The sequence below is a fragment of the Amblyomma mixtum genome, chromosome 8 (assembly GCF_055824585.1).
Source record: "Amblyomma mixtum isolate Tamu chromosome 8, ASM5582458v1, whole genome shotgun sequence".
Classification (NCBI taxonomy): Eukaryota; Metazoa; Arthropoda; class Arachnida; order Ixodida; family Ixodidae; genus Amblyomma; species Amblyomma mixtum.
In genome coordinates this window covers 48,839,726-48,861,973 of record NC_143019.1, presented here as the reverse complement: position 1 = coordinate 48,861,973, position 22,248 = coordinate 48,839,726, and the positions used below count along the sequence as shown (strand labels likewise).

Genomic DNA, 22,248 nt, shown 5'->3' with positions numbered 1-22,248 from the left:
GGGCTTACTTTGCGGCTATATTATCTGCGAATGAAACTATTTATTCATGGAAACCTAAAAAACAAAATGAAGCGAAAGCAAAGCCTCCACGGAGCTGGCAGAAAGGAACTTCACGCGTTGGTCGGCTCCGCCCATCGTACGAGGCAGAATTAAAAAAAAAAGGGCGGGAGCCGGACGTTAATTCGATTTAATTAGGGAAATCGGGGATACAGGGCAATAAGCTGCAGTTTCTAAGAATGCTAGGAACGTGTAGATTGAGTTCCCGCGGCAAAAAGACAAGTTCAGAATCCTCTTCAGTGCACCTTTAAAGCATGTCTATAGCAGGCGTATAGGAGCATAGAAACCTGTATCATACTAGTAATCTTAGCTAAATGCTGTGAATACATCAGTTACAGTAAACAAATGCACAAGCAAATACACACAAAAAACACATTGCTTGGACATACTGGATATCGCTACAGTATTCTTTGAAAACATGCAGCTGCAATACCTTTGAACAGAGATGATCCAGTCCGTAACAAGCAGGCGATAACGCAACTCCTCGAGAAGGTTGTCGGTTTCCCGATTGGCCCACCTGACTGCCTGCAGTCAACATAAGAATAGAAGAGAACTGAGCAGTAAACAAAAGATGTGATTAAACACATTTGTGCGCCTAAATACCACTAGTGCTGTGAGTAACCAACCGAAAATACAATAAGGCCCATATTGTTGCACAGTAAGTACAGCTTACACAACCCCTCCTAAACACACTGTGTTCGAAGTTGAACTGAACTTTAAATACATGTTAAATTGAATATTAGGAAGTTTGAACATTAGAAAACCTTCGCAATGCCTGCGGCCGATTTTTAACAAAAACTTTATAAAGAAATCTTTCAAGCAAATAATCTGACACACTGAAACGTGGATATGAGAAAGAATGCCTTGTGTATGCCTTGTGCACGCCATGTGTACTGTATACAGTCGAACCCGGATATATCGAATTCGAAGGGGATCGGAAAATAGTTCGATATAGCGAAAATTCGATATACAGATATAGGCTAAAACTGCACTCCCGATCATAACAAATTGTGGCTTACCGTTTGGAACAGCCGCGAATCACATAGTATGGGCGCGCAATGTGAAAGCGCTTTATTTCGCGGAAAAAAAGATCACTAATTTTGGGCTGCTTTTTCCCCTGGGAAACGAAGTTCAAAACACTGGCCTCGATCTTCTCGAGACTGTCCAGGTGCGAGAGCACAGTGCCTTCCATTTCGCCGCAACAGCGCCGAATCAGGCTAACGCTGACGCCAGTTCAGTGGCTGCTCATGGACGCGTTTCTTCGACAACACAGTTGCCCTCGTCATCGCTGGAGTCGGCGTCTTGAACGCCAGCTACCGCTTGAACTTCGCTGTTAGCGATAAAGTCCTCAACAGTCACTTCGGACGGAACGGCGCCGAGAAAATTGGACAAGTCGCGAAACGCGTCGTCCAAGCACTCATCGTCATCTAAATATTCCGGACATTCATCTCCGGCCACTTGCCAAAACAGTTGGCTACTGGGGCCTGCTTCACGTCGCGCGTTGAAACACAGGCACACACACAAAAAAAAAAACACGCGAGGCGCAGATGGAGCGATAAGAGCGAAGCCTATGCGAGCGGCAGTCAACCCGGCTGCGAAGGAACGACAGAGGGAAAAGAAAGAGCAGGGAGAAAGATCGGCGCTCTGGGCTTCGTTTTTTTTTTTTTTTTTTCTGAGCTCTCTCTTTTCCTCAGACCCACGATGTGCCCACGAGCGACCGTTTTCTCTCTCTCTCTTTCCCCAAGAAGAGTGGTCGCCGCGCGTCTCCATGCGGCGCTCTCTCTTCGCTGATCTCCAATGACCTTGACGGAGCACACGCCGGCGGTACAGGAGGAGAGGAGGAGCGGGAAAGCTCGCGCCGGTGGGGCGCAAAAACGGGGAACAAAAAAAAAAAAAAAGGGCCCTGCGCCTGCTGACTGCGGAAATGTTCTCCGCTGAGGCGGCTGAGGACCGGACAGGAATGTCTTTGGGGAAAGCGCACCTTCCAGGGGCGCGGCGCGGCGCGGCGTTCGATATATCCAATGTCCGGCGAAAATGGAATTCGATATACAACGCAACTGTCCTATACTTTTACATAGTATTTTCAAGGGGGTAATCTGTGTGTTCGATATAGCCAATAATTCGAAATATGCGGGTTCGATATATCCGGGTTCGACTGTATATCTGCATATATGTGGCTGAGCGCCGCACTTCTTTCTAGCAGTTTTGGCTGCGTGTGGCACTTTACCGAAAGTGGCTTCATTGATCCACACAATCTGACGCTGTATCTGGTGCCTGGCACCCATCATTGCCTACAAGAGTACAGCCCTCACCCAAATATATTCTGCAGATATTTTACTGCTTACACTGCCTACATTTTTTATCATTCAGCCCCTTACAATCTGCTCAAAAGTGGTCAGCATTACAGCGTTTTCCAATGTGGCCACTATTAGGCCCCTGGCCGAATAGTACCACTATAAGCAGAGGAAGTTTTCAGGAAGATTACGTACCTTAGTTTCATCCAATGCTTGCAACACACAACTTGCTTCATCATCAGAGACAGCTTCATTCCAGGCACGAATCAAGGCGACGATATAAAAGTCTCGCAGCACAGGATGTGAAAAAAGACGAAGGGCGGCCTCAGACTCTCCTTTATGCAACTTCTTTATGGCGGCACTCTGAAAGACCAAGCCCAAATAGATTTTATACCTTTCTCATCATCATCATCATCAGCCTGACTACACCCACTGCAGGGCAAAGGCCTCTCCCATGTCTCTCCAATTAACCCTGTCCTTTGTCAGTTGCCGCCACTGTATCCCCGCAAACTTCTTAATCTCATCCACCCACCTAACTTTCTGCCGTCCCGTGCTACGTTTGCCTTCTTTTGGAATCCACTCCGTTACCCTTAAGGACCAGCGGTTATCTTGCCTTTGCATTACATGCCCTGCCCAAGCCCATTTCTTCCTCTTGATTTCAACTAAGATGTCATTAACCCGCGTTTGTTCCCTCACCCACTCCACCCTCTTCCGATCTCTTAACGTATCATTTTTCTGTCCATAGCTCGCTGCGCTGTCCTTAACTTAAGCTGAACCCTCTTTGTTAGCCTCCACGTTTCTGCCCCATAGGTGAGTACCGGTAGGATAGAGCTGTTGTATACTTTTCTCTTCAGGGGTATTGGTAAGGTACCATTCATGATCTGAGAGGACCTGGCATATGCGCTCCACCCCATTCTTATTCTTCTAGTTATTTGCCTCTCATGATCCGGATCTGCGGTCACTACCTGCCCTAAGTAGACATATTCTCTTACTACTCCCAGCACCTGGCTACCAATTGCGAACTGCTGTTCCCTTGCTAGGCTGTTGAACATTACTTTGGTTTTCTTTCTCATCGGCTCGGCAAATCAAAAGTTTTTCACCAGTTTTGCAAAAAATATATGCTGTACTACAAAGGGTTCATTTCAGTTCATTACGGTCGAACCTCATCACAGTAAACAGGTAAAGAAATGTAAAATAGTTCAATACAGCCACAATGCATAATATAAAATTTCACCAAGAACACAATGAAAGAGCACCTCAATTTATCCAGTGAAGGAACGAAAACTCAGTCATCCCTTACTAGAGAGTAGGGAGATACCTCTTCCAAAAAATTTAACACTGCTTCAAAGCCGCTCACAGCAATTCGGGAGGCTACGAACACCCAAGCACCAAGTATGTTAAGCTGGCTTCTCTGCATAGCACTGCTGGCACAAAGCGACTGAAAGTCAAATGCAAGCTAGAGTGGCTACACCACATTACAGCGGTGCCACGTGGAGAATGCGACGCCAGAACTAGAAGCTGTTGCCGCTTTCATCACCTTTGTGGTGTTGCCAGCTACTGGTAATGAGAAACAGAGCGGCAAAAATCAGAACTACAGGCGGAATTAATGGCATTTCAGATCCCGTTTAAAGAGGCACTGGGGACAAATCAAAGTTGGCCTGTATCAACAGACTGCCACTATCTAATTACAAATATGGCTACTTTTATTGAGATCAAATCTTTTATAAGCTAGAGAAGACCAAAAAATGAAATACAGCTATTGACACTACTGCCCGTTATCGCAAGCAAACTTAGAGTTTTTTTCTCACAAGGATCCCCAAGGATGGGCTACACCACCATGCATTTCCAAGCCGTGATCACACAGTCGTTTTCAGTCTTGATTTGCGAGTGTGAATCAATGGCAGGAAAAAGATGTTCCATTCTTAAATTCATATTTTCTCAGCAATAAAAACATCATTTGCTGCTTAGCAAACATAAACACAGCCAGGGAGTGTTGTACAATGGATTAACGAAGAACAAAAATTGGATGGAGCAGTGCGCAGTGCCACGTGGATGCCGTCGCATTAAAATCCCCAAAAAATGACCCCAAAAAATTTCTGTATAATTGCTGTATCTGCTTGTATGCTCTGTTTTTTATGCTGTCCCGAACTTTCATTGCTGAAATTGACCAAGTAGTAGTCTAAAAAAAAAAAAAAGTTTCGTGAACCGTGGCGGCTGTGCATTGCAGGGAAACATTTAAAAAATCTGCGTTTTTCTCCGTTTTGGTTTTCTGGCTGGATGCTCACCTTGTAAAGCAGATTTCTTCACAACTATTTTATCTAATCTGACCTCATTTGTTTGTTGTATTCTTCAAGCCATACTGCAGGTCAAAACATTCTTTGTTTTTCAAATTTATGAATTCTAAATTTCTTCTATGAACCTTTCTTTTCACTCTAGCTGTGGCAACGGACACTGCATCGCAAAAATTCAAAACAAAAACTTGTGGCTTGCGAAAAAAAAAAATTCAAAGAATGTCTTCACCTGTAGCATGCAGGAACGCAATGAATTTTTAACCAGCCTCCTGCCACAATTTCTTAGCTCTGCAGCCTTTTTACAAGAGTCACAGGAAAAATATATATTAGAAAACAATTTTTTGCACAGTGAAATTTTGTGAGAGTAGTCATAAAATTATTTCTAGTTTGCTCAAAAATTTGATGCAACTACATCAAGCAATACTTTTTGCTAAATGCATCCCCCTTAAGATTTCCCTTGTCAACTGAACCCCTCAAAAAGGAACTACTTACAAATATGGACTCCAAGAAATGCTCTCCTCTGACATATGACTTGAGAAATGCTTCCTGTAGGTCCAGCTGACCAGACTCCTCAGACACGGCCAGCGAGAGGGGACTGTCGGCAGGAGCAAGACGTCCATGCCTCTCGTTCTCACGTTCCGCGAAAAGTTTGGACAGCACAGGCGACCTCCGGCACACAATGGACTCGAAGACAGAGAGCTCGCTGAGAAGGCCTCCATCAATCAGATTCAGCAGGTCATTAATGATCGAATCTAACTGGCCATCATCCCACTAAAGAAAGAGCAAGTGTAAGAAACAAAGAACATACTCTGTAAGCTTTCCAGTCCAAGGGATGCATGGTACAGGCATAATCAAACTTGGATAATGAAAATTTTCACTTCATCAGGCTTCTTCTGTACAGCTCTCATCACGCCAAGTTATGTATACTACGTGGAGCAACATCTCCAATTCTGAATGGACCCATTTTTTTATTTGACACTTCAAAGATCAGCTCATACTTGAGAAACATGCAGAAAGTGTCTCAGATGAAAAATTTTTGTGTGCTCACACTGGCGTCAAAATGTGCTAATAAACAATAACAAAAATGTTGTGCACAATGCGTTTTCATTTATTGCAACGACACAATTTAATCACCTCGTTGGTTGGTTGGTTTATGGGGTTTAACGTCCCAAAGCGACTAAGGCTATGAGAGACACTGTAGTGAAGGGCTCCGGAAATTTCGACCACCTGGGGTTCTTTAACGTGCACTGACATCGCACAGTACACGGGCCTCTAAATTTCTCCTCCAAAGAAATTCAACTCATCTCGTGGTTTTCGATTAATTTCTTTTTCAATTTCAAGGTGGTTAATATATGTTACTGCTGTAAGATCATGCTGTCAATGATTTCACAGCGCACGTGAAGAAACTAATCACGAGTGAAACATTCACAATCATCATCATGTCCATGATGCGACAATAATGTGTCATCAGCTGCTTAGCTCATATTAGACATGACCACATCATACAGCAACATAACTGACATCAGAAAGTTATGCAGGGTGACTGTGAAAGCACACAACACTGCAAATTCTGAATCAGACAAACAGGTCAGTCTTCATTCTGACCACACGGCATATTCTAGTTTCCTCAACATACCAAAATTTTGCTTTCCATAACTTCTACACAACCTTTAATCCCGCTGATATTTCGTGGGCATATCGCCTTCATAGAGGTGTTATATGAAACCACAAAACATTTTGCGGTAACTATGCGAAGTTAATTTCCCAGCGCACTTGGACAAGCCAGGCTCGTCACAAGTCTAATGTCTGTTCTGGCTCATTACAAGTCCAGCTTATCCTGTGTTTCTGGCCCTCGACTACAGGACCTTTTTCCCTCTTTCTTCTTTCACTCCCACCTTCGTCCCCTCACGACAAGGTTGAAGTGTCCACCAAGAAGCAAGACAGTTACTATGCCTTTCATGTCCAGAAAAACAATTTCCAGTTTGTTTTTTTTCGTATCCAAAAGCTAGTGATTTGTCGAAACCATTTTCTTGGTTTGCCAAGAGATGACAGCACGGGTACTAAGCGGCGATTTTGGTAACACTTTGAAAAAAAGTGTCCATTGGGGGTTAAAGAAAGTTCCAACTGCAATACCCTGAAGAGTTTAATATTTAGCTTGAAGCTATATGACACATTAGAAGTCATGAAAACGGCTATAGACTCACCTGTGGGTCCCCTAAACAACGTGCTACTAGTGGGTCTGGCAGTGTCACTATTAGCCTCAGGAGCAGGAACCTCTGCCTGTCCTCAACTTCTTCATATGCTGAGAGGGCCCCTTCAACTTGCTGCACGCAACTATGTAGAGCATCCAAGTGCACCTTCCAAAGCTGGTGTGCAAGGCTACTCTGCTCTCCAAGGCGCTGGAAGATGTGCTCAGCCAAAAGGTTGGTCCTTATAGGATCCTTCAGAAACAGGTCCTTTAATGATGAAAGGCATTTTGGTGAAAGAGGATTGTTCACTTCGCCACTGAGGGTTGGTGCTGATGTAGTACAGTAGGCCTCGTACAGTTCCTTGAGAGAACGAAAGAACCATAGATTAGAAATTTTTGCACTAAAGAGCCAGACATTGCATAGAAACCATGTCAAACAAATTTGCTAGCTTGACACATTTGCGAAATTGAGCATATGCAGAATATACTTGATGCCCAAAGCAAAACAGTGACTGATCTTTCATTTCATGTGCAACATCACTTTCCCCCATCTTGATCTGCCGTTGATAAACCTGCTCAACGTGCTCAACTTAGTGATCATCGTAGTTGACAAATCTTTAGCATAATTTAGAATTCTTAAGTTATAACCTGAAAACAGGTTTTTTCCTGCATTCAGAAACAAAGTAGATAATGTCCAAAATATTTAATACTTAGGATGGACTTCACAAAGCACCTAAGACAGAGATGTCAGATCGGATAGATATCTGTATACCTTTTGATGATAAACACATTTACAGGACATTAAACACCTGATTTTATTTGCCCGTTTTCTTCACTGTAATGACGCACAAGATATCAGAATACATGGATCGCCTCACGGTATTGCCCTACCACCCGCTATGTAGTCTTTAATAAAATTTCTTTTCTCATGCCCTTGGTTTCATTTTTGGTTTATGGGGTTTTAGCGTCCCAAAACGACTGAGGCTATGAGAGACGCCGTAGTGGAGGGCTCCGGAAATTTCGACCACCTGGGGTTCTTTAACGTGCACTGACACCATACAGTACACAGGCCACAAGAATTTCACCTCCATCGAAATTCGACTGCCGCGGCCGGGACCGAACCTGCATCTTTCGGGTTAGCAGCCGAGTACTATAACCACTGAGCCACCACGGCAGGTCGCATGCATCATGCATTAGGTCCGGCACTTGCAAGTTTGTCTATGATTTCACATCACAGAAATATATTCTGCAGCAGACAAACTCAGCAGACAGATTCAGATTAACATGTGTTTCTTGGTCATTTTTGCGGTGATACTACTTGGCCCTTTAAGCACCTTGCAAGAGCACCAGCATACCTCTCACCTCTCACCAGCATACTTTTTTTTTTTACGAAAACTCTCCGTAAGCTCTACAATTTCAAATGAATGTCAGCAACAAAGAGTATGCAAAGCAATATTAAAGCATTAGAAAATTAGTTACATGCAAAAATAAATTAGCATTTCTTAATTATTTTTTTTCAATCTACACTTAGAGGGCTGAGCACATTTTAAAAATGTGCTTGGTTGTATGAACTGTGTCAGAGTACTGTCACCTGCTTGCTTGTGACCTTACATTCAGAAAGACTAATTTACAAAGATTTCCTAAGATTTACAATTCTATAAGGTAGCCCATTTCAATATTTACTTTTTCATTCGTGCTTACATCACAAACTACATTACATAAGCCAGCTTGAAAACAAAAAGTGGAAACCGTAAGAACTGGAACCTCAACCAAAAACAGCAGCAAAAAGAAAGGTGATGTCTTTTCTGCTCTCAAAATAACTAGTTAAACATGCCTTCTTATTTTCACAGTAAGTGACAAACAATTACACCTCTGGCGTAAGACACAAGTGACATCTATATCATGTTCAGTATCCCCGTATAAAAACATAGCAAAAGCTTGTTAAACAGAGAACATGCATGCAGATGCATGTCGCAAAATGTTAGTTTTTTACTTTAAATTTATGGTTTGGTTTATGGTTTATGGGTGTTTAATGTCCCAAAGTGACTCAGGCTGTGAGAGACGCCATAGTGAAGGGATCCAGAAATTTCAACCGCCTGGGGTTGTTTAACGTGCACTGACATCGCACAGTACACGGGCCTCTAGAATTTCGCCTCCATCGAAATTCGACCTCCGTGGCTGGGATCGAACCCGCGTCTTTCGGGTCAGCAGCCGAGTGCCATAACCACTGAGTAACCATAAATGTACCAGCAAAACCTCACTGACAAAGTGGCATTGCAACTAAGGCATAAGAACTGTACAATTTTAAAAAGATAAGTGCAGCTCATTTTAAATGTGAACAGAATGTGTTACCAATACATACAAAATGAACTTCGAAGAAACTCTCCCTGACTCGATGCACTAGTCATGAATCACATAGTGCTGTTACACAGCAGCATATTAAAGTGCGGCTTTAATGAACAGCAATGGCTTCGCATAATGTACAAATGTTTTGATGGGCAACACAAGAGCCGCAGACTCTACTGCCACAACCTCAACTAAATAAAAAGATATTCAGAACACAAATGGCACAGAGTTTATTCCAGCACGGTAAGAATAATGAACAAACCTGTCGACATTCGTCAGGGAGTTCCCCACCGACTGTGCAGAGAAGGACCCTCAACTCTGCGTCATGTGCCAAACTTGACGGTTTGTCCTAAACGAAGGAAGGAAAGATTACCTACTATCCCGAGCTCTGTTCAATTAACAAGTGGAGAATATTGCAAAAAAAGCGGCAAACCTCAAAGCAATAATCTTCAAGGAATTTGGCGGCAAGCCAGCTTAGGTGGTTCGGTGACAGGAGTAGGGGATTAGCACATGTGCTGGAAAAAATAAAAACACCACCAATGGTTTCCACAGTTATCTGTTAGAACTAAAATAAAGGACATGTTCCAAGCTCCACTTATTATGTATTACATGCATACACAGAGCTGTAAAGGTGTTCACTAGGTGTAATCTCAACAGCAACAGCAAATGAGCAAACACCACCTTCATGCAAAAAAAAAAAAAAAAAACATCTCCAATAACCAAGCTGACTGGCTTTCTCCACCAGCATAGAAAATGGCAAACCACACACAAAATACATATGTATGAATCAACTTTTACGGGGATAAATGTAAAGCTGCCAACACACCGTTTAGTTGCACAGAAAATTCAGACTTCTTTATGCGATATTACGTCCCGTTAATTTTTTTTTTTCTCTCTTTCGCACTGAGTGCTTTACCGTCAACTACTGTACTGCCAAGAACAAAACTGAGATTACACGAGATAACCTCCGTACGTCTGCTACAGACCAATGCCTTTGTTTAATCTACCACGGACAGATAAGAATGCAGAGAAGAATGCTCAATTGAGTCCCGAGGTAACGGATAGCGAAGGTGCACGTGCTTTCGGATCAGCCGCTAAGTGCTCGGCACAACCCCGCGGACACGTTGGTTTGAGCAGCCGCCGATTACGTGCGACCCGATCCGTTTCTCTACGCACTGCACCTTGAACAGGGCTCACGGAAACACGTAGCACAACATTCAAACAACACATTACACGAGCTCGAGCAAAAGGGGCGTATTCGCAGCCGCGCCGGTGCTACACACCTGAAAGTTGCGGGAAGCAGCGAAACGCCACGAATGTATTCCCTCACAAACTGCTTCTGCTCCGGCGACGTGAACGGCTCTCGCAAGGCTGTCAGAGCACAGGCACGAGCACATTCCCACTGACCGAGGTACACGTGACTGGTGAACTCTGTCAACAAATTAGAACCACAGCCGATGGTCTCCTCGTCACAGCCGAGATCGTCGCCGTTCTTGGTCAGCCGAGACGAATTCGCAGCACTTTCGTCCACCATAGTTTCTGCCTGTCCTATTAGGTGCGAACAGTCATCGTTTCGAAACACAGCGCTGGCACACGGCAGCTTTGACAACACAGGGCACGAAAGTAGAAACAGCCACACACTCGCGCACAGCTGACGACGACGCAGCCGCCATTTCTGTTGTCACACGCTCAACATGACTCCATTCAAGTTCAACTACAAAGCGTAAAAGGTCCAAGACGCATAAAAGTAAAATATATTTGTGTTACGCTGTGTAGCTTTTAATTACTTGAGACGATTAAATTTTGTTTGGACGTCGCAATAACAACCTGCTTATTAAACGTTGAATGAAATGGCGGCAAAATTGAACGCTTCATTGCACCACAGTGAGAAAACACCTACACTTTTTGCGCATTCCCTTATTAGAAACATTTTAAATGAAATATTATAACGATTATAATCTAATCTCAAGCTGTTTAAGCCAACCACAGGCAAGAGCTGCCCCCCCCTCCCCCCCCCAAAAAAAAAAAATTATGTACAGAGTCACGCAAGGGCGTCCGCAGAATTTTTTGCAGGGGGGGGCCCCATTGGTTGTTGGCGCCGGAGGGGGGGGGGGGGGGGGTATGTTCGTAGCAAAAAGGCACTATTTGCGGAGTAAATTTATTTATTTATATACAAATAAAATAAATAAGTAAAATACACACATGAAAGAAAAATTACAAACAGCAAATTAAAGCGAGGCTAGGAGAGATACATTGGAGTTTATCAACGAAGAAACAATTAAAATTAATAAAAATGCAAAAAGATACTATCACTTCGTGGAGAAGAGTGCTCAGTCTTGCTGCATACGGGTTCTCGACACACCCGGATTGATGACCAGCACACAGCACAATATGTTCACAAACACGCAACGACAGTCACTCAGTCAGTCTTCCTTGAACAGAAACTGTAGACGCCCCGGATTTTTCTGGGCGAATTGCGTGATGACACTGGTGATAAATTCATTTCTGTGCTTCATTACACGCTCTCGGTGCACACTCATCATACAAAGGCCGTCCAGTCTGTCGTTTGTCATCGTTGAGCGTAGCCACGTTTTCACTCTCCTCATTGTACTGAAGGAGCGTTCGACCGTACAGGTAGTAACTGGCAAAGCCAGAGCCACCTCAATGGCTTTTGCAACACCAGGGAAGAATGTCTTGGCCTGATGTAGAAGCTCGCAGTAAGTTATTTCTGATGGGTCCCCAGTTTTGTTGCACCACATCTCGTACCAAGAGATGGCCTCTTCCTTGAAGTTGTCGATGCCGTAAAAGCACTGGAGTTCTTCGGCGAGAACAGCGAACTCAACACGGCTCAAGTGCTTCATTTTTGATGGATGCAGCTGGAGAAGTTTGAAGCTCCTCTCATTGCTTTCAGAAAAGCGCCGAGCTAAAGAAGCAGTGAGGGAGTCCAAGTACGGCACATATATTGCCACACGGTAGTATTCCTCTGGCGACTGAATCCCGTAGTTGTCTCGGTGGGCCTGACGAGAGACTTGTCTTGGTACAGATATCACCACATTTAAGTGATTGGCTGCCTCCCTTGCTGCATTCATGATGTTAGAGAACTCCTCTACAGCGTTTGTCCGGTGGCCGCGAAAAATACGTTGTAGCTCAGTGATGTGGCCATGCACAGAATGGAAGTCCATGGATACACCTTGCAGAATGTTCGTAGCTGGTTCGAGCCGAGCGCTGTACTTCGCTACAATATGCAAGCAGACGATGAAAGATGAGCTTGTTGTTGCGCAGTAGAGGATGTGAGCTCGTTGTCTAGTTGCAGCGTTCGAGCATGATTCCGTGGACGCGAGCTGCTCGAGTGCTTCGACTATGGCCACGTAATGCTGAGAGAAGATCCTAATAGACTTGTACTTTGCAGACCATCTTGTCTCACACAGCATCGGAATGTTGGGCACCAATTTTCTCCGGAGCACGCTCTCGCGGAAGAAGTTTATGGTTTGTTTGATTATCCCAATTGTGTTTCGAATTTCAGAGACGTCGTTCAAATCGTTGATGACGAGATTTAGTTTGTGACTTGCACAGTGGAAAAATAGTGCCTTCGGGAACTGTTTTTGTATAATTTTGTTCACTCCAGCTTCTTTTCCAGCCATTGTAGAGCATCCATCGTACCCCTGTCCAACGAGGTTCGAAAGAATCAGTCCGACATTCGTCAAAAGCTTCAAGATTGCCGCGGCGATGCAAGCGGAGTTTAATTGCTCCAGCTCTACAAATCCCAAAAACTGCTCTCGAACGCACACTTCGACTTCCGCCTTGTCAATAAAGCGAACGCCTATAGACATCTGCTCTTTTCCTGAAATATCTGCAGTTTCGTCAGCAAGAACGGAAAAAGCAAACGCTTTGTTAGTTTCGGTAACTATCTGCTCTCTCAGGATGTCGCCACAGATTGTGATGATCTCGTTCTGGACGCGGACAGAAGTGTACTTGGCATTGCCAGCAGAAGAAGCGAAGTGCTCCTGAAGTAGAGTATCTCCAGCTTCTACACGAAAGTCAAGCAGATCATTGAAGACTCCACTATCGGACTGCTTGCCGCGAATCGGCAAGTCATGCGTCGCGCAAAAGACAATGGTGGAAACTATTGGAAATAGTTTCTCACGGTTCCTTTCAACTTGCGCGTGCAGTGCTCTGTTCAGCTGCTGTACAACGGGTAGCTGCTTGCCTTTCATCACATCCATAAAGTTCTGTGAGGCCGTCATTGCCTCCTGGTGCCATTGGGATTTTACGTGATCCCTGCACGCCTCGTGCATTTTTCTGTAGTTACTGAAAGCGCGCACGATAAAACTACCTTGAGTACCCCGGTGAACACGCGGAGGAAAAATGACGCAAAAACGACAAAAGGCGCCTTTCGCTGTCGCTGAGTACGCAAGCCAGGGGGCGTAATCTCCCAGCCACTGATGTCGAAAAGGCCTCTTTCCAGGTGTTACATCCTTCTTAAAATCATATGTGACATTTGGCGACCATGGCTTAGTAAGAAGACGTAACTTCAAAAAGTCCGGTATGCCAGTGAGTTTAGCTTTGCCTAGAAACTCTCCTAAGTCATATTCTTGAGGCAAGTTATTTGTTTTCTTGATGTTGTCTCCGGACTTCGATCCCAAGCAAGGAGAAAGGGAATCGTTTCGGCTTACTGCGTGACCGGAGCTCGCTGGTGGAGTTCCTCCCATGGAGACGACGACGCCGGCTACTGTCCGGTGATGAAAGGTTTCATCGCTCTGGTCAAATCCGGACTTGAATCCCAAGAAAGGAGAAATGGAATCATCTCGGCCTGCTGCATCACCTGAACTCACTGTTGACGCCGGCTACTGTCCGGTGATGAAAGGTTTCATCGCTCTGGTCAAATCCGGACTTGAATCCCAAGAAAGGAGAAATGGAATCATCTCGGCCTGCTGCATCACCTGAACTCACTGTTGACAGAGTCCCTTCCATGGAGTCGACGACATCAGCTACTGTCCGGTGATAAAAGCTTGCATCACTCTGTTCAAATGCTACACCGTTGTCACATGTCACACCAGAATCTGCAGGGGCGCATTTGGATAATGCTTCGTCAGACAACCGCTGACGCTTGAAGAAGCGTCGAATATCCATCATTCGGGACCGCGCGAGACAAAGCTGGCTATGGAGTTCCTCGGGGTTGGTAGTGTTAAAAATATATACACATTGATTGGAAAAACGGTTGAATGCGTACGTTGAAAACAAAACATGACTATGTATGCAGCGAAAACTTATTTACAAGATAAATGCACGCTCGCAGCTTCATACACCTCGCTCCATCTTGCTCGCGCAACCGCACAGTCGAGTATTTGCACACACACTACTCGCCGCTCGTCGTTTTCTCGTCCGCTGTCTTGGTTGTTCTCAGCTTCGTTGACAACCGGCCACTAAAAACACCGAAGCACAAACAAAGAGGCGCGCACACGCAAGGAACGCCGCGCGACTTCCGAGGGGAAGGGACACTCGCCACTCCGGTCGGAAAATTTGTTTTGTGTGTTTTTATGAGGTTCAGAGCCCCAAAACGACTCAGGCTATGAGGGACGGACGGTCTCTTTACCATGCACTGACATCGCACAGTACATGGGCGCTGTTGGGATTTGAGGCCCAGCCAGAGGTGACAGGCGAGCCAGGCAGGCGCCATCGGGCTGCCTTGACCAAAGGCGCTGGTTTCCGGAGAAGACGCAAGGAACGCTGGTGTGGGGGCGCCTCTGGAGACTGCGTCACCGTGAACAAAAGCAGCTAATCCCCTTTGCCGAAAATTCTGAAAGCGGCGCTTGTACCGAACTGCGCTCTCCCGTGGATCGGAGGAGACAGCGAGCGGCGGCGGCGCCAACTCATCGCCCGCTTGCCCCTGAGCAGTCCGACAAAGCGGGGATGGACACGGCTGATTTGTCCCTCCCTCCTGAAGAATTCATCGGTGGCCGGGGTGTGCACTGTCTGCCTCCGTGTCGCTATCTCTCTAGAGATCAAAGAAACAGGCACACATCTCAAGACGACTCGAAACACATGCTCGCCGGTGCCGCTGTATGTCTGCAACGACGCGTCCCCGGACGCGGCACTTTGCAGATGTGACCCAAAGCGTGGAAGCAGGGCCGCTTTTACTCTTTTGGCTGAGCGCACCGCCGCCCCTGACGTGCGGCCATCACTCACGGTTCGAGTGAGTGATTTTCCAGGGGGGTGCAGCCGCCCCCCCTTGCCCCCCCCTCCGGACGCCCATGGAGTCACGCCAAAATACGGAAGCGACGAATAGGCTGGCGTTTTAATGCGATAGCATTAAAGTTGTCTCCGAAACCCAGCCAACGTCGAGCGTCATAAAGTTCACAGATTGGTCGAGAGAGGCCACGTGACCTTGTGAGGTGAACACAACCTGCCCACCGTGGCAGGTGGCAATTCAATTAACGATTGGTCGAGAGAGGTCAGATGGCCTTGTGACGGCACCACAACCTTCCCACCGGGTTGTGAGCAGCCTATATAGAGAATGGAAATTAAAAAAATCAGAAAAAAATGTCACATATGGAAATGTCGGCACTGTCACAGGGTACCTGCTACTACAGCTAGTAATCCCAATATGGCGATTGATGGACCGACAATTGGAAATAAACTCTTTCTCATCGACTCTACTCTGCCCTTGTGCGCCGCGGGCTTCGCTCCAGCGGCGTTGAAACGCTGGCTTCTTCTAGCAGCTCGTAAGACTAGTGGTGAAGGCAACTTTAGCTACCTTCATCTTGCAACAGAAACTACTAGAAAGTGAAATCTAATTGTGCTGCGTTCCACTGTTAAAGAGACTTAAGCGCCCCCACAGAGTTTTATGAGACAACGCTTCAGATTTGCGTGCCACAATCGAGCGCAGCAAAGATGAACGCAGACCCCTTGGCAACGGTGGCCGTCGTCATCGGAGCGCCGCCGCTGCTTGTTGTTTCGTGTTGCTCTGCAGTCCTGCGCCCGTTTGGCCTTCTTTCTTTCCCTTAGTGCACACAACTTTTCAGTGGCTTCACAACGACCTGCCCCGCCTTCTTTCTGCATCGGTAGCCACTTTCTACTGTGCCCTTACACGTAGCGGGTTTTGCTCCAACGGCATTGAAACGCTGGCTTCTAGCAGCTCGCAAGATCGGTGGTGAAGGTCGCTTTAGATACCTTGAAGGACTGGAGGAAACAAATTCGCACTATATTACAGGCACTTAGCCAAGAATTTTCTTCTGGAGGAGCCCAAGAGGGAAGGGGGAGGTGTTTAACTTTATTTGGGGGGAGGGGGGCCATGCCTGCTATATTCACACCTTGGTTCCGAATATAACACAAGGTTCGTTCTCAAGTAGACGAACCGATAAAAAAATCGCCTTACATTCGTGCAAATATGGTAATTATCTCAAGCAAGACAGAGAGAAAGAATAAACTATTTTTAGTTGCCCTGGGGTGGAGCACCCAGTTCGGGGCCCCATTTGCTCGCGCTGTGGGGATCAGCTGTCGCTGTTGCTCAGAGTCTCAGCTGGTCAGCGCAGTCTCCCAGGAAGAAGTTGTGGGAAACCAGAACACTGCGGGAATTCCCAGGTGCACTGGTAGACTGGGCTTTGCTCCCCAGAAGGGACAGGAAAGGGGATATCGGGGGCGGGGGGGGGGGGGGGGGGTAGAAGGGTAAATAGATAGGAGAAGGGATAAGTTTAAAGCTCTCACCATGCGACGGCTACTCTCCGGCCAAGGGAAGGATGTGGCGAGGGAAATATTTCCTGTTTCTGCAATGTTCAAGAGTTTCGGTGTCATTCAGTGTTTCGGTCGGTGCTAATTGCCAGGGTCGGACAGCTCTTCCAATGGAGCCCAGTGAGCAAGCTCTCGGGTTATCGCATTAACGCGTTTATTACCATGGGTAAAGCGTGCTCAGGTGCCCGGACGATGCGCACCCTGTGTAAGGCAGTGTAGGTGCAGTGACATGAATACACGATGTGTGTAGGGGGTCACCATGCCAGAGTCCTGCAATTTAATCAAGGGAGATTTTGAGATGGCGAAACATGCTTAGCCAAAACAATTTTTTTTTTATTTCTCTCGCGGAAATTTGGGGTTTATTTACCTTCTATTCGCGCAAATTAATTTTTTTTTTTGCCGCAGAAAGTTGCTTGCTTCCTATCACCTGCATTTCTGCAAGCTATACGCACATGCATATAGACACTGAATTTTAGCGAAGGCTGAGGTTACGTGATTTTCACCAAACGGATATTTCATTAGAAAACAACGTCAATTTTGTGGTCATCTAATAGGACTTATCGACGCTTTATCAAAACACCGATCTCAACTTTTCACTAATCTCGTTACGCGCATTTTTACAAAAGGTCAGAACAGAATTAAGAAAGCCGAGGGGAAAAAACGAGCTCGCGAAAAAGGGGAAAAAAAAACAAAAAAAAAACTCGCACAACAGTTCCTATACTCCGTAATGTAAGATCGACAGCTGTTCAGATATTTACATTTCGCAAAATATTGTCAAGAATTTGACAACGACATGCATGTATGTATAGTTGTTAGTAGCACTGGTAGCACTATTCCTGGTTTTACATGCTCGTTCTTTGATCATTCCTCTCCAGTCCGTCGCTCCTGGCGTGCGGCGCCACCGTCACTGAGCCTCCCCTCGGGCATAAAAATGGTCTGTAGACAGTCTATAGACTTCTTGTTGACTCTGTTGACTTCCTATAGATATTGCTTGCTGTCTATTCATAGTCTATCGACTGTCTATAGGCAAAAGTCTACTAAACGTGGTTTGGTTATTGTGGTTTAACGTCCCAAAGCGACCCAGGCTATGAGGGACGCCGTAGTGAAGGGCTCCGGAAATTTCGACCACCTGGGGTTCTTTAACGTGCACTGACATCGCACAGTACACGGGCCTCTAGAATTTCACCTTCATAGGATCATTTCTATAGGATGATCTCCGAGTCGCAAGTCGCGATATCGGAACATCTACTAAAAGTGTACGGCCATAAATCTGCAGATTGTCTATAGACTATCTATGGCATTTGTATTTCCTATGGGCTGTTCTCTAGGATTTGTCTTTAGAGAGTCTTTAGACTTTATAGACAGAAGTCTATGGGCACTCTATAGACTGTCTAGCCGCCGAGGTGGCTCAGTGGTTACGGCACTCGGCTACTGGCCCGAAAGATGCGGGTTCGATCCCGGCCGCGGCGGTTGAATTTCTTTGGAGGAGAAATTCTAGAGGCCCGTGTACTGTGCGATGTCAGTGCACGCTAGAGAACCCCAGGTGGTCTAAATTCGCCGGAGCCCTCCACTACGGCGTCCCTCATATCCTGAGTTGCTTTGGGACGTTAAACCCCAATAAACTAAACCAATAAACCATCTAAAGACTGTCTAAATTTTGTTTTGTAAGGGCGGCGCGTTCCACAGCAGCCGTCGCAGACGGAGCGTGCCACATTCCTCCGCTCTCGCCATTCTCTCCCTCCTCCTTCCGCGGTAACCACTCTCCGGGTGGTCCCCCTGGTAACCACTCACCGGTTACACACACTTCCACTCTCGCCATACTCTCCTACCACGGCAACCTTCCCAATTATTTTGCAGGGTAACCATTCTCTGCGGGTGGTTCCCATGGCAACCAACCACCCTCCGCTCTCGCCACACCCTCCCCTTTCCACGGTAACCGTATTCCTTCTCCGTGGTTACCATCGTCCAGTTACGCCCACTTCTGCTGCTAAATACGCGGCGCCATGGTCTCGAATGACGTAGGCCTCGTTTGTCTAAGTAAATTGGTAAATTGGTTATTGATGAAAGGAAATGGAGCAGTATCTGTCTCACATATCTCGGCGGACACCTGAACCGCGCCGTAAGGGAAGGGAGGAAGGTAGGAGTGAAAAAAGAAAGAGAGAAAGAAGAGCCGTAGTGGAGGGCTCCGGAATAATTTGGACCACCTGGGGATCTTCAACGTGCACTGACATAGCACAGCACACGGGCGCCTCTTGCGTTTCGCCTCCATCGAAACGCGTCCGCCGCGGTCGGGTTCGAACCCGGGTACTCCGGCTCGGTAGACAAGCGCCTTACCACTGATGTCTCTCAAGTTGCTTTTCACGCGCTATAGCGTTAAAGGCCACGTTGCCCAAAAAATCAGGCGTCGGCGCTTCCGGCGTTGTGAGCGAAAAATCACACGAGCACGACTCTGGCAGGTGGTGCCCGGATAGCAAGCAGCCCAGGAGGTAGGTGTGCCACCTAGGTCACGTGACCTTGCAGCGTCATCACAACCTGCCCACCGTATAGTCCGTGGCAGTTAAATAATTATTGGCCGCTCGGGAAGAGCAACCGGGTCACACAAAGCCCACCACTGGGCGCACCTGTCATCGCAGGGTAGAGGCGCATCGCTTAACCACTGCACATCTGCGCCAGGGTGGGTACGAGGTTGGTTTGGTTTATTGGGGCTTAACGTCCCAAAGCAGCTCAGGCTATGAGGGACGCCGTACTGAAGGGCTCCGGAAATTTCGACCACCTGGGGTTCCGTAACGGGCACTGACATCGTACAGAACCCGGGCCTCTGGAATTTCGCCTTCATCGAAATTCGGCCGCCGCTGCCGGGATCGAACCCGCGTCTTTCGGGCCAGCAGCCGAACGCTGTAACCGCTGAGCCACCGCGGCGGGCGATGGGTATGAGGACTCCCTGGGATCTATGAATGTAAAGTAGAGAATGACCTTCTGCATGTATGAGAATTTACCCTTAAGGAGAAGCTTAAGTGTCCCCAGTTTTTTTTTTTTTTTTTTGCCTCTTCGAAGACAAAAAGCGACCCGGATCGCCTATTGGAATTAACCATATTTACAACACGCTCGTTTCGAATTCTAACAGACAATCAGTGGTTAAAAACAAACAAAGAGGCCTTTTAGTACGCAACTCGAGGTGCCCGCGCAGGGCAGCTGTCGCAGCAGGTTTTTCACTACGGAAGCAGGTCTGTTTTTTTTTTGTTCGCACATAGCTACCTGGAAAGAGAGCACCTCGTAAACTAATATACAAAGAAAGCAAGCGGCAAATGAAGGGCTGGAATAAGTCGGCTATCGTACTTCGGTATACTATAGTCTGTAGGGTTACATTTTAAGTAAAAAAAAAACTGTTGTACGCGCTCTGTACATAGTCGGGGAGGGGGGCTCCTGCACCGAACTATTGAGCCAGCTCAAAGAATTAGCATGGTGTGGGGAACACTGTTACGTTCTAAGGCATCACGATTGTGTTCCTGCTGAAATGACTTGGCTGGTTTCCTGCCTGCGGGATGAATTGAACTCCCTGCAGTTCACCGCGATGGCCGCTCCAAGGCTACGCGCACACGTTTTGTGGAAGCCAGGACTCGGTGATCAGTCACGCGCTTCATTTTAATTGCAGGTCTGAGTCGAACGAGCGATATTTTTCGAAAACACGGTTCCAAAAAGTTGGCGTCATGTATTACTCCGCTGGCCGATCGTAACAGTAAACAAGCCAGGTATCAGAACTCTGCCGCTTACTTTTTCTTGTGATCAGCTTCTTGTTTAGGTATAAAAGAAAAGTTTCAACTACGGACTACTTTTTATCATGGAGGAATTCTGAAAAGATGTGCTCGTTGTGACATACATGACGGAAGCCAACAACCACCAAAACCAAGGAACATAGCAGGCGTCCTTTTTTAATTTTGCAGTTTTTCATCAATGGGAGAGCAATAAATGCCGAAGAAAAAACAACCCCATGTCGCCGGTGGGATCCGAACCCACGACCTCTGAATTTCGTGTCCTGTGCTCTACCAACTGAGCTACGGCGACGGCTGCCCAATCTGCTGATTTAACACCTCCTGCTACGTGATGTTAAAGAGCGCCTCTCTCCACCGGCCACCTGTTAACCGTGTCCCTCTCTCCCATGCCACTCACCGCTCACCACACACAACTCACCACACACCACACACCGCTCACCGCACACCGCTCACTACTCACCCCTCACCGCACACTACTCACCCCTCACCGCACACCACTCACCCCTCACCACACACCGCTCACCGCTCACCACTCACCACACACTACACACCACTCACCACACGCCACTCACCACACGCCACTCACCACACGCCACACACCCCTCACCCCTCACCCCTCACCGCACGCCACTCACCACTCACCATACACCACACACCGCACACCACACACCGCTCGCCGCTCACCGCACACCCCTCACCACACACCCCTCACCACACACCCCTCACCGCACACCACACACCCCTCACCGCACACCCCTCACCGCACACCACACACCCCTCACCGCACACCACTCACCCCTCACCGCACACCACTCACCACACACCACTCACCGCATACCCCTCACCGCACACCGCACGCCACACACCGCACGCCACACACCGCACCCCACAGACCACTCACCGCTCACCACACACCACTCACCACACACCCCTGATAGGTGAAATGAAGGAGAGGCCGGACGAAGAATGACTCCGCAAAAACTAATATATGACTCACAAGAGAATGACTAATACAACAGCAGGCCTCCGTGCAAAATATCCATCATACGGAGAATTACGTGTGCAAAAACGAGACTTAATGGAGCTATTCTTTCTGGATAGCTGGCGTGGGAAGACAGGTGGGAAGAACCAAGTAAATATCCAAGTGTGGAAAAACCTGCCCGGCTGATTCATAAAAGGCGCATACGTGCTTTTCTGTTCGCACATCGTCATCATCATTATCAGCAGCAGCCAGACTACGCTCACTGCAGGGCAAAGGCCTCTCCCATGTTGCTCCAATTAATCCTATCCTTTGCCAGTTGCGGCCTCCCCGCAAACTTCCTGATCTCATCTGCCAACCTAACTATCTGCCGCCCCTGCTACGCTTGCCTTCTCTTGTAATCCACTCTGTTACCCTTAACGACCAGCGGTTATCTTGCCTTCGCATTACATGCCCTGCCCAAGCCCATTTCTTCCTCTTGATTTCGACTAGGGTGTCATTAACCTCCGTTTGTTCCATCACCCTCACAAATCACTTACCAGAGAACAGCAAGCGATCTACAGGCAGATACAGGCAAGATCCTTCCCGCACCCTT

General features: G+C 47.0%; 1 protein-coding gene and 1 non-coding gene across 2 annotated transcripts in view; both read right to left on the bottom strand.

Annotated features, from left to right (window-relative positions):
* Sptz (zinc finger FYVE-type containing 26 spastizin) overlaps nt 1-10,937 on the bottom strand; it is a 75,036-nt gene extending 64,099 nt beyond the window's left edge. Inside the window, exons 1-7 of the mRNA XM_089557234.1 lie at nt 10,460-10,937; nt 9,610-9,691; nt 9,439-9,525; nt 6,847-7,191; nt 5,135-5,413; nt 2,547-2,714; nt 491-582 (exon numbers count right to left, since the gene is read on the bottom strand). Of these exons, the coding sequence (XP_089413360.1) occupies nt 491-582; nt 2,547-2,714; nt 5,135-5,413; nt 6,847-7,191; nt 9,439-9,525; nt 9,610-9,691; nt 10,460-10,710 (1,304 nt within the window). The 5' untranslated portion in view covers nt 10,711-10,937. The remainder of the gene's footprint in view (nt 1-490; nt 583-2,546; nt 2,715-5,134; nt 5,414-6,846; nt 7,192-9,438; nt 9,526-9,609; nt 9,692-10,459) is intronic.
* A 9,956-nt stretch (nt 10,938-20,893) lies between these two features.
* On the bottom strand, nt 20,894-20,966 carry TRNAS-CGA (transfer RNA serine (anticodon CGA)). The gene has a single exon. It is a non-coding gene; the product is annotated as a tRNA-Ser (tRNA).
* Between the last annotated feature and the right edge of the window lie 1,282 nt (nt 20,967-22,248).